The sequence below is a fragment of the Vombatus ursinus genome, unplaced genomic scaffold, assembly GCF_900497805.2.
Source record: "Vombatus ursinus unplaced genomic scaffold, bare-nosed wombat genome assembly UNPS02012319.1, whole genome shotgun sequence".
NCBI classification, from domain to species: domain Eukaryota; kingdom Metazoa; phylum Chordata; class Mammalia; order Diprotodontia; family Vombatidae; genus Vombatus; species Vombatus ursinus.
Window position 1 is genome coordinate 540,462 of NW_020952097.1, and position 12,620 is coordinate 553,081.

The 12,620-nt window shown below is 42.7% G+C and overlaps 1 protein-coding gene across 1 annotated transcript in view; it reads left to right on the forward strand.

The window, feature by feature from the left end:
- TONSL (tonsoku like, DNA repair protein) overlaps positions 1-12,620 on the forward strand; it is a 32,375-nt gene that overhangs the window by 3,330 nt on the left and 16,425 nt on the right. Inside the window, exons 4-13 of the mRNA XM_027857703.1 lie at positions 822-1,005; positions 1,817-1,946; positions 4,146-4,317; positions 4,515-4,629; positions 5,337-5,482; positions 5,723-5,875; positions 9,044-9,169; positions 9,405-9,603; positions 11,478-11,566; positions 11,734-11,826. Coding sequence (XP_027713504.1) covers positions 822-1,005; positions 1,817-1,946; positions 4,146-4,317; positions 4,515-4,629; positions 5,337-5,482; positions 5,723-5,875; positions 9,044-9,169; positions 9,405-9,603; positions 11,478-11,566; positions 11,734-11,826 — 1,407 coding nt within the window. The remainder of the gene's footprint in view (positions 1-821; positions 1,006-1,816; positions 1,947-4,145; positions 4,318-4,514; positions 4,630-5,336; positions 5,483-5,722; positions 5,876-9,043; positions 9,170-9,404; positions 9,604-11,477; positions 11,567-11,733; positions 11,827-12,620) is intronic.

Below are 12,620 nucleotides of genomic sequence, written 5' to 3' on the forward strand. Positions count from 1 at the left end.
AGCCCTTCGTTGAGAGGCCAGTAAGTGGGAAGCAGGTAGCAATTTCCTGTCCATACCTCTACTCCCCCCACTCCCTAGCATCGAGCTCTCAGCAAGCCCTTAACCTGTGCTTGAAGTGTCATACCGGTAGCCACTCCTCAGTGTTGGAGAGTGCTTGGGATGAGACAAAGAGACATGACTTTGCTTTTGGGAAGTGACTGTGCCTTCCCCTACAATGAGGAAATCATTAGCTAGTCTATGACCTGTTGAGCTGGGACTTCATCACCAGTTGCTGATTGGCATGTAATATGTACTAAGCATTGGAACTGACTATGCTATTAAAGTTATATATTCAAAACCAGAAGGGCCCTCAGTCATTCAGTCCAATTTGAGATCTAGAGAGAGGAAGGGACTTGCTCAAGTTTACAAAGTAAGTCATTAGAATTGGGACTCCTTGGTCCAACACATCTTCACCTATACTAGGCAACAAAGAAACCTTTCTAACCTTGGCCTTTTTTTTTCTTTTTCACATATGTTATATAGTTGATGAGATATTAACGTAGGGCCCTTTTTTTATCCCCATTCAGTTGCTAGAGTGATCAAGGCTACCAGGATAAGCTGAACTTATCCTAGCATAGGTCCTTGCACATAGCAGGTGCTCAAATAAATACTTGTTAACTTGAGTAAGGTTTCTAGAAGAGAGGAGGAAGTTGCGGGAACTGAAGAATTTGTGGCCTTTTATTGCTATATAATTTTTGTTTGGGGAGGTGTACATTTGAGTGGTGGCTCTGTGTGTGTATGTATGTGACAACTTACAACTGATTGTCTCAATTTATCCCTAGCACCAGCGTCGTCATCTCGAGCTAGCAGAGTGCTTGTCCAGCTACGTTGAGCAGCAGAGGGCCTGGGCAACCATTGGCAGAACTTATCTAGCCAGCTATGACCACAGCCAGTCTGTTGATGCACTCCTGCAGGCCCAGACTGCCTTTGAGAAGAGCTTGGCAATAGTGGATGAGAAGTTAGAGAGTGAGTTCGTTCCCCTGAGAATAGCAAAGAAAGGGGAGGGCTACCTTCTGTTCCAAGGTACAGATCGGGACAGAAAGAGCACCTGTTTATCCATCATCCAGCTTTGTAAGATGGAGGGCAGAGGAAATGCTTTAGGATCCTGACCTGTTCTCTAGCCATGAACCAGGGTGACATCAGTCTCCCTAGTTGGGTAACATTCTTCAGCTTCCTGGGTCTGTCAAAATGACCTACCTCTCAGTCTGTAGATACTTGACCTTGGAAAGGTAGCTATTAGAACAGATCCACTGGTTTCCTTGTCCCTTGAGTCAGGCACAAAGAAATTTCTATTTCCCAAGTGGGAATTGAGAGCCTTGTACAAAGCCCTTGAAAATTATAATAATAAAGTATATATATTGCCTCTGCCCTCAGTGAACCCATCATTTCAGGTGGAGAAATAGTCCCCACGCTTGTTAAAACTCCTGACCTTATAGGAAAGATCTATCCCCTGCTCTTCAAGAGTCCCTGGTCCGATGGGGGAGACTTGTGGAGCCTCTCTTCTTTTTTTTTTTTTTTTTTTTTTTTTTTGAGCCTCTCTTCTAAGAAGGGAAATGTAATCCTACTTTCCATTACCAAATGCAAATGAAATTTGAAGTTTTCCAGTGCCTCATTTTTTTTTCTTGCAGGGATGATCCCAAAGAGATCAGTGGTAAAAGTGTGTTGAGGAAAGGAAGAGAACATACTGGGTGTTTGAAAAGTGGGCAGAGTAAATTGGAGACCTTGGGAGGAGAATGGACAGAGCCACTGAAGGCCTTTGTTGGGGGATTTCTTTTAGGAGTCCTGACCCAGCAGGAATTGAGTGAGATGAGGACTCGTCTCTACCTCAACTTGGGCCTTACCTTTGATAGTCTGAAGCAGCCAGCCCTATGTAGTGATTATATCAAGAAGAGCATCTTTCTTTCTGAGTAAGTCTCTTATTCCTGGGGTCCCTTTTGCCAGCCCAGTCCTGTGAATTGGGTACTTAAAAGTAGAGTCCCAAGAGATTGGGACAGTTGGGGGATCATTTCTTTAAGCGGGGACTTGTTGATTCTTGTTTCTTCTAAATTTTTTTAAAAGATCATCTTTTTTTTCTTTTAATTTATTTTTAGTTTTCTACATTCACTTCCACAACATTTTGAGTTCCAAATTTTCTCCCCATCTCTCCACTCCCCCCACACCAAGATGGTGTGCATTCTGAATACCCCTTCCCCTAATCTGCCCTCCCTTCTGTCACCCCTCACTTCTCTTATCCCTTTCCCCTTCTATTTTCCTGTAGGGCAGGATAGATTTCTATACCCCATTACCTGTATATCTTATTTCCCAGTTGCATGTAAAAATAATTTTGTTTTTGTTTTGTTTTTTGCTTTTTTTGGTGAGGCAATCAGGGTCAAGTGACTTGCCTGGGGTCACACAGCTAGTAAGTGTCAAGTGTCTGAGGCTGGATTTGAACTCAGGTCCTCTAGACTCCAAGGCTGGAGCTCTATCCACTGTGCCACCTAGCTGCCTCTAAAAATAATTTTTAACATTTGTTTTGAAAACTTTGGCTTCCAAATTCTCTCACTTCCTCCCTCCCCACCCACCCTCATTGAGATGGCAAGCAACTCAATACTGGTTATACATGTGTTGTCATGCAAAACATTTCCATAGTAGTCATATTGTGAAAAACTTAACTACATTTTCCTTCGTGCTATCCTGCCCTCTGTTTATTCTAGTCTCTCTTTTGACCCTGTCCCTCCTCAGAAGTGGACTTGTTGAGTATTAACAAAGGGTTACACTCCCTGCCCTAGGATTTGAGACTGGTCAGTGAAACAGCTCTGACTGAGAATCCCCTTGACACAGCCCTTGCCCTGAAGAAACTCCAGTTTGATGAAGGTAGACCTGGCTCATGGGGGCTCTGCCTTGAGGAAGGAATAAGGATATATACACACATACCAAAAAACACCTTTTGTGAAGCAGTTTATTTTAATAAACATTGCCTTCAAGGCGTTGTGCTAGGCGTTAGGAAGACAGGGTTTAGTAAGATTTTTAAATTAGGGGAATGAGGTACAAACACCGAGAACTATATTACGCTACATTACATGGTAAGTGTAGGTATAGAACAAAGGTTCTATGGTAGAGGAAGGTATAGAACAAAGTATGATGTGAGGTCTAATGGGGAAGATTGTTATTGATGGCCAGGTGTCAGTTTACTGGAAGAGGTAGCATTTGACCTGGGCTTTACAGGAAAAAAAGGAATTCAGTGAGTGAAGAAGTAGAGGACTAGAGATATAGAACAAGATAGAAGTTTTCAGATATGGCCAATACCTGAATTAGTTTTGTTTGACTATACTTATTTTATTACAAGGGATGGCTTCTATTTAAGGAGGTGAAGAATGGCCAAAAGACAGAGAGAGAAATGGAAAAAAACAGCAATGCAAAACAAAAAATACACAAAAAAGAGCAGAAGGATGTTTGTTTTTTGTTTTGTTTTTTTGGCTAGGTGATGGGGTTAAGTGACTTGCCCAGGGTCACACAGCTAGTAAGTGTTATGTGTGTGAGCCGAATTTGAACTCAGGTCTTCCTGAATCCAGGGCCGGTGCTCTATCCACTGCACCACCTAGCTGCCCCAGAAGGATGTTTGGAAAGTGATACAGGCAAGCAGAACAATTTTATTACTATCAATCATGTTAAATTTAATATACATATGTCATTCAATAACCATAAAGTGCCATCTATGTGCCTCGCACTGTGCTACAAGCTCTAGATAGAAAAACAAATGAAAGCTCCTGCTTTTGAGGGAGCGCATAATCTAAAAAAAAAATCTGTACATATTAGAAGTTCATAGTTTCACATATAGTCCTCATTTTCTGTTCTTTGTATCCTGAGAAGTTTGTGTTCAGTGTTTGACAAGTCCATAATTTAAAAAGGAAATTTTTAGATGGGAGAGGAAATAGCACGTGCAATAGCATGAGCAGAGTCCTAGAGGCAGGACAGCACAAAGTGCATTGGGACAGAGTAGACCAGGTTGTATGGAGTATAGAGTATGGCCAAACAGCAGCTGTCTTGTTTGGTTTGAGCTGTGGAGGGTTGAGCAGAGTAGGAAGATTTTTTAATGCCTCTGAATCTTACTTTCTTCCTGATTACAGGCAAAATCACCTATATGAGGACCTTTTTCGTGCTCGGTACAATCTGGGCACTATTCACTGGCGGGGTGGGCAGCACTCAAAGGCCATGCGTTGCCTGGAGGGAGCACGGGAATGTGCCCGAGTCATGAAGAGGAAGTTCATGGAAAGCGAGTGTTGTGTTGTTGTTGCCCAGGTAATCAACAGTGCCTTGGGTCCCATTTCTGCTCTAGTCCATGGTCTAATGTCTGTGGGCATCATGTCTTTTGGAGACCATAGGACAGGTTAGTTGCTCTGTCCCCATGGTCTGTCTTAGGGATACCTCAGAAGTTTGGGAAGGGTGAGGTACTGACCAGGATAAGGATTTGAACATTTTCTTCGTTTGTTCTTCAGATCCTCCAGGACTTGGGGGATTTTGTGGCCGCCAAGAGGGCCCTAAAGAAGGCCTATAGGCTAGGGTCCCAGCAACCCGGGCAGCGGCATACGGTCTGCAGAAGCCTCAAGTACGGTGAGGCTTGAGCTGGATTGCTTCCAAGGGTACTGGGCGGGGCTCCTTCCTTCCCCTTCAGATTTCTGACCTGGCAACACAATCTATTAGAATACTTTGGAAAACAAGAAACCTAGATCCTAGTTGTGGTTCTCACTTATTTGCTAGAGAAGCCTCATAGTATAGTGGAAAGTGCACTGTATGAGGAATCAAAAGACCATGGTTCTAAATCTGTCTCTGACATTTAATACATTTTGGTCTTGAGCAGGTAAAATCAATACGATAATAGATGCTTTGGCCACTTCCAAGACAGGCAAATGATTAGCAGATAGATGTTGATGATGATGATACTGATGTGTCACCCTTTCTTAAGGGGGCAGTATTGTGCAGTGGAATAAGCTCCTGATTTAATTTGACTTTGAGTCTTGACTCTGCCACTGTCTAGCTATATGAACTTGGCCACGTCGTTTTCTTTCTGAGTCTGATAACGTCTACAAAATGGGGATAATAATACTTCCACTACCTACTTCACAGGGCTCTTGTGACAAAAATGCTTAATGAACTATATCAGTGTTAACTTTTTTTTCATCTGTAAAATAGGAGCAATAATATCTGTACAAGCACCTCATAGGGTTATTGAAGTATCACGTAAGAAAATTTTGAAAAATATGAGCCTTTATTATAACATCTCACTTTCTGGGTTCTCCATCTACCACATGTCCAAGCAGTGCTAAAAGTGGTGAGTCTGCAGCAAAAGCTGGAGGAGGCTGAGCGCAGTGACCTGCATGAAGCCCTGGGCATCTGTGAGCAGCTTGGAGACCTGTTCTCCAAATCTGGAGACTTCCCTAAGGCAGCTGAGGCCTACCAGAAACAGGTAAGGGAGTGCCCCCTGCAAGCTGGAGTTGAGGGGTTGGAGTTCACCTTTCCATTGTATCAGGGCACATTCCTTTTTAGGGACGGGCTTTCTTCAAGAACCCTTCCAGGATGTATCACGTGGGAGGGTGAACAGAGTTGAGTTGAAGAATGGTCCAAGGCTAAGAAAAATCAGGAGGGAGTTGGAAAACTGTGGATTAGGGATCAGAGAGGACTTCTTACTGGGGCTGCTCTGTTCCAGTTGCAGTTTGCCAAATCTTTGAAGATACCAAAGCAGGACTTGGCTGTCATTCATGTTTCACTGGCTGCCACCTTTGGGGACCTGAAGAACTACAGTCAGGCTGTGGAGCACTATGAGGAGGAGCTGAGGTTACGGAAAGGCAACCCTCTAGAGGTAAACTACCCCTCTCTCTTCTTCAGACTTGAGTCTCTGTTCCTCCTCTTCTCCAGAGAACCTCCTTCTTTTATTGACCCTGACTGATTCCATTGAGCCCTATCTCTCTAACACTTGGTCCAGTTGTAGTTGGTCTTATACTTAGCTACATGTTCTTTTGTACATTTTTTCCCTAAACAAGGCCGTATAACTGTCTTGAGTGCAAGGAGCCCTCAAAAACAAATCAAATCAAAAAACATTTGTTAACACCATGTTCCATATTTATAATATACCTAATGCTGTGTTAAGTTTGTCTCTCTCATTACACCAGAAGGTAAAAGCAGTCTTTTGTTTTCTTGTATCTATCAATAATTTTTATACCAGGTTCTAGGGGTATAAAGAGGAAAACAAAAATTTCCCTGCCCTCAGTGAGCTTGTATTCTAATGGGAGAACACACTTGTATGCATATAAGATGTGTGTGTGGATGTGTGTGTGTGTATATACATATATATGTATGAATATGTATATGTCAGCTTATATGTATGTAAATCCTTCTGTGTATACAAGTGATCCCATTCCATCCCTCCTCCTTCAGCAAATTGCCCCTTCTATCATCTCCACTCTTATCTTCAATCTCTTTTTCCTGTTTACTAGCTGCTTTTCCCTATTGCCTACAAACATGCCCATGTCTTCCCCATCCTCAAAAAAACCTCACTTGATCATCCATCTTTGATAGTTATTCTCCCACATCTGTCCTCCCTTTTGTGGCTAAACTCCTTGAGAAGGCAGAAGATACCACCACTTCCTATCCTCTAGCTTTCTGTAACTTTCTACTGTCTGGCTTCAAACTTTTATCATTCAACCAGAATTGTTCTCTCTAAAGTTACTAATGATCTCTTAATTGCCAAATTTAATGACCTTTTCTTAGTGCTTATCTTTCTTGACCTCTTTTCCGCCTTTGAAACTGTTGATCACCCTCTTCTCCTTGATACTTTCTTTTCTTTAGGTTTTTGTGATACTACTCTCTCTTACCTATTCCACAGCTCCTTCTCAGTCTCTTTTGCTGGATCTTCAAGCAGGTTACATCCACTAACTGTGGGTGTCCCATGGGGCTCTGTCCTGTTCCTTCTTCTTCTAATTTATTTTACTTGGTGATTTTATCTGGTCCCATGGATTCACTTATCATTTCTATGCTAATAATTTTCTAACATTCATTTTTTAAAATTTTGAATTCCAAATTCTCTTCCTCCCTCCTTCCCCACTCTCACCTATTGAGAAGGCAAGCAATACGATGTCAATTATAAATGTAAAGTCATGTAAGACATATTTCCATAATAGTCGTGTTGCAAAAAAAAGCACAAAAAAATCCCCAAGAATAATAAAGTAAAAAAAAAATACTGTGCTTCAGTCTGCACTCAGAGTTCATCAGTTCTCTTTCTTGAGGTAGATGGCATTTTTTCTTTGGATTTTTTTTTTTTTTTTGGATCATCAGCTTGATCAGAGTAGCTAAATCTTTCACAATTGGTCATCCTTACAACATTGCTTGTACTGTGTATAATGTTCTCCCGATTCTGTTCACTTTACATCAGTTCATATAAGTCTTCCCAAGTTTTTCTGAAACCATCCTGTTTATCATTTCTTACAGCACAACTTTTCTAGCCATTCACCAATTGATGAGTATCCCCTCAGTTTCCAATTTTTTGCCACCATGAAACAGCTGCTGTAAATATGTGTTTACAGATAGGTCCTTTTCTCTTTTCTTTGATTTCTTTGGGAGACAGACCTAGTAGTGTTGTTGCTGGGTCAAAAGGTATACACAGGTGTATAATCCTTTAGGCATAGTTCTAAATTGTTCTCCAGAATGGTTGGACCAGTTCACAACTGCACCAACTGTTTATCAGTGTCCCAATTTTTGTACATCCCCTCCTATGCTGATAATTTTCAAATCTGTTTGTCTAGCCCTAACCTCTTTGCTGACCTCCAGTCTCACATCTTTAACTACCTATTAGACATCTTGAACTGGATGTCCTGTAGATATCTTAAACTCAGCATGTCCAAAACTGAACTCACTCTTTCCCCCAAAAATCCTCCTTTCTTTCTAACTTCTTTAGTACTGTTGAGGGCACCACCTTGTCCCAGTCATCCACACTTGAAACCTAGGCATCATCCATGACACCTCTCTCTCTCATCCCCTACATCCAAGCTGTTGTCAAGACCTTTTGATTTCATTTTACACCTGGATTACTGTAGTAATCTGTTGCTTGGTCAGCTTGCCACAAATTTCTCCTCATTCCAAATCCACTTAGACATCCAAGTGATCTCTTTTTAAAGTGCAGGTGACCATGTCATCCCCTCCCCCCTACTCAGTAAACTCCAGTGGCTCCCTGTTACCTCCAGGATCAAATATAAAATTTTCTATTTGGTGTTTAGAACTCTTCATAACCTGGCCTCCCCACTACCTTTTCAGTTTCTTATACATTTTCCACCCCTGGCCCCTAATGTACCCTTTGATCCAGTAATACTGGCCTCCTTGCTGTTCCTTAACAAAATATTCTCATCTCCCAACTCCAGGCATTTTCTCTGACTTTCTCCCATGCTTGGAATTCTCTCTCTCTTCACCTCTGCCTTCTTGCCTCCTTGGTTTCCTTGTAGTCCCAGCTAAAATCCCATCTACAAGAAGCATTTCCTAATTCCCCCTTAATTCTAGTGCCTTCTTTGTTGATTATTTCCATTTTATCCTGTATATATCTTGTTTGTACATAGTTTTCATACTGTTTCTTCCATTAGACTGTGAGTTCCTTGAGAGTCGGGACTATCTTTTGCCTTTCTGTGTATCCCTAGCACTTAGCACAGTGGTTGGCACATAGCAGGCGCTTAACATATGTTTATTAACTGATTATTCTAGGGGAAGCTATAGGGGAGTGACATTGTCAGATCTGTGCTTTAGGAATATCACTTAGATGGATAGAGAGGGGAGAAATTAAGGCATAGGGAGGGCTTTTGCATACAGCCACTGGTATAAATGATGACCATCTTAGGGATGCCCTTCCTCAATGTAGATAACAGAAAGTTGGATATAAAAAGTTGCTTCAGGTCATGAGCCAGTCCTTGTCTTGGGAGTTGTGTGGGCATAGCTGGTGGTGAGTTTGCTTGGGGCCCATCTCTTTTTCTCTCTTCCATGTTTCTAGGAGGCAAAGACCTGGTTGAACATTGCCCTATCCAAGGAAGAGGCTGGTGAGCCCTATGAGGAGCTGGAACCATGTTTCCAGAGTGCCCTCCACTGTTCACAGGAGGCCAAGAAGCCTTGGCTACAGGTGAGATCTGTTACAGCCCCACTTCCCTGGACTCCCCAGAGCTCCTTTTTGACTTGACAATACTTTCCAATTTTACTTTTGGGGTCCTTCCTTAAGATTCTCACCCATCATGCTTTTCCAGACAGATTTTATCAGGAAGTCCTGACCTTCCCAATCCTCACCTCCCTAATTGTCATGGATTTTTTTCTCTCTCAGTTTGTGAGTCATGGTCTCTGATCCCAATTACATTCTCCAGCGGCAGGTCCTGCAGCACCTCCATGCTGTACAGCTGAAACACCAGCCCCTGGAAGCCCCCAACACCAGTTTCAAGCTGCAGGAGCTGAGCTGTACAGAAGGCTGGAGCCCATCCAAGGCTATTGCTGAGGAAGAGGAGGAAGAGGAGGTAGAGAACAGTGAGGCCTTGGAGGATAGTGAGGTGGAACTCTCAGAAAGTGGTGAGTGTATGCCCACGGTTATCAGGAATTCAGTCAGAAAGCCTTGGGAAACCTTGACCACAGGCTGCTGTAGAATTCCAGCTCTCTCTATTGCTCTGGTCAGCCTTCTTACTATCAACACAACTCATCTTAAAACTCTAGTGACAGGCACTGTTGCCTTCCTTTGTACTCAGGCCTGCCTAGTACAAGGCACGGCACACAGAAAGTGCTTAAAAATGCATGGTGCATCAGTTGGTGAGTTCTTATCATCTGTTCTTGATTAAGTGCCCACTGGTATAGGCTTCCTTCTGAGCACTTTTTGGAACAAGGGATGTAGATGGCTTTGTTCCTCTTCTGAGGGATAGTGAGTGTGTAACTTATTTCCTTTAGGCTTCCTCTGCCTTTGGCCCTCTTCTCTCAGCTCTTTCTTGGTGATTTTATCCACTGCCTGGGTTTTCAGCTGCCATACTTAAGCTCCAGCTTTGATCTCTTTCCCTAGCTTGAGACCTGAATTTCTATTTCAAAATGTAGAAAATGTAACTCTTCATCTGGAACTTACTCCCTTGCTTGACTTCTCCATTTGATGAATGATGTTAACACCTTTGTAGTCATTCAGACTTCCAGTTATCTCTCAACTTCATCTCTTTTGCCGCCTCCATCCAACTAATTACCAGATCTCTACCTCTGAAATGTCTTTGACTTCCTTCTCTTCCTTTTCATTCCCACCCCTCTCACCTAGTTTATTTAGTCAGTCAAGCATTTACTAAGCACTTATTGACTGTTGCCAGGTGCCATGCTAAGCCCTGGGGATACAAAGAAAAGAAAAAACAATCCCTGCCCTCATGGAGCTCACATTCTAATGGGGGAGGAAACATGTAAACAGCTACCTGCAAACAAGATAGATACAAGATAAATTGGAAGTTATCTCAGAGAGAAGACATTAAGGGGGAAGAAGTCAGAAATCCACTTTCTTTAGCCCTTGTTAGGAATTGCTAAGCCCTCTTAACCAGTCTCTTTGCCTCTATTATTTTTCTTTTCAATTTTTCCACTCTGCCAGATTAATCTTCTGAAAGTACAGCTTCATATCATCCTTCTTACAGTCATAGGATCAGAAAATTGTAGATCTGAAGTTGGGAGAGACCTCTGAGGCCATCTAATGTAACTACCCCATTTTCTCATAAACCTTCAGTGACTTCCCATTTTCTTTGAATGGTTTGATCCCATTTTGTCTTTCCAGCCTTAGATTCCATTGCTCCCTCATAGAGTCCCTATGCTCCTGCCAAGTTAGACGACATGCTATTCTCTGAATCTGCTCTTATGCCTTATACCTATGCCTAACCTGCCCTTCCATCCATTTCTGCTGGTCAGAAAACATCCCACTCCTTAAAGACTTAGCTCCAATACCAACTTATCCATGAAACTTTCCTTCATCCTCCCCCAGTTGTAAAAGATCTCTTCTCTTCGTTTCTATAGCACTTTTTTCTATATCTCTTTTATGGCCCTTTTTATATCTTGCCTTCTGATGATTTATGTTTTTCTTTTTATTTTTTCCTCTTTTTTTGTGTACCTTTCTCTCCTTTACTAGAGTCCATAGTGGCAGGACCCATATCTCATTCATCTTCTATTTCACTTAGCACCTTGTAAAGAACATAGTAGAGGCTCAATGAATGTTTGTTGATTTGATGCATAAGACAGGACACAGTAATTAGATCTGAGAAAACACGAGAGACTTGTTTAGCCATAGGGTCACAAGATTAGAGTTAGAAAGATCCTCAGAAGTCTTCTAGCTAGTCATGAACTTGTAGCATCTGCACACCATGTGTCCAGGTAGCTGCTGGCCCAAGGTGGTGATATCACTAGCGCTTGGAATGAGTTACCCATTGTGATTGTTCCAGAGAATGAAGATGGTGGCAATCTACAGTTGGGAGAGGAAGAAAGGGAGAGCTACGAACAGACTGGCCCTGGTCGTCGAAAAGTAAATAAGGTAGGTCTGCTGACAGGAAAGGCATAGCTGCCAGTTTTCAGACATCACGTTTCCTGCGCCCTCTTCGTATCGTAGCCCAAGTCTCCTTCCTCCTTTTCTCCCTGCTCCACCTCTGACTTGTGTACGTTCTCTCTCCATTGCTCCCCCATTTGGCGGATTCTCCACAGTGGAATCGACGAAACGATATGGGGGAGACAATGTTGCATCGAGCTTGTATTGATGGGCAGCAGCGCCGAGTTCGTGACCTTGTGGAACAGGTATGACTCATGCCCTTTCAAAGGAAGAATAGAATCAGTACAGAAGTATTCTCACTGAGATCTGAATAGAACTTCCCTCACCATCCTTGTCCTGTTGTCCATCTTGGGAGCCATAGATTCGGTCCAATTCACGTATACCATAATTCCTGGGCCCCCCAGGGGGTAGGGCTCTGTAATGGAGGTATGAGACGTGACGCTCTTGTTGATGAAAGCTGTGTTATGATCCAATTCCCTTTTAGTAGGACATGGTATCTAAGGGCAGAGTGATCTGTATAGAACCATCTGCCCACACACACACCTGTTCTCTTTTTAAACTAGCAGTGTGCATAGTGGTGAGGCCAGATTTGGGGGGTCAGTCAGATCAGTCTATGGCTAGGGCTTCAGTAGGATCAGTGGCTAGGACAAGGGGGAGAGTTTTGACTGGAGTTATGTTCTGTATGTGGTCAAAATTACCACATATCTAAATGGAGTTAAGGTTCTTCTCGAAGCTAATAGAACTACGGAGGCATCTCCTGAGCATTTAACTCCAACAAGCTGAGGAGAACTTCAGCTCCCTGTTATTGATACCCTAAGTAGTTTTTCTCTGTTAGGCAGGTGGTGTTAGCCTGCGTGCTTAAGGGGGCAGGGTCCAGGCATGTTGCTGATAGGTGATGTCCCCATGCCTGCAGTAATTGTTTTCCTTTTGGTAATTTTCACTGTTTAGGCAGAGAACAAAGGCCTATGGGTCAGCTGTGAAGTGACTAACACTAGGCCCCCTGGCCCTTGATTCCTGAAGTTTCCTAGTCTCTCTATCTGAA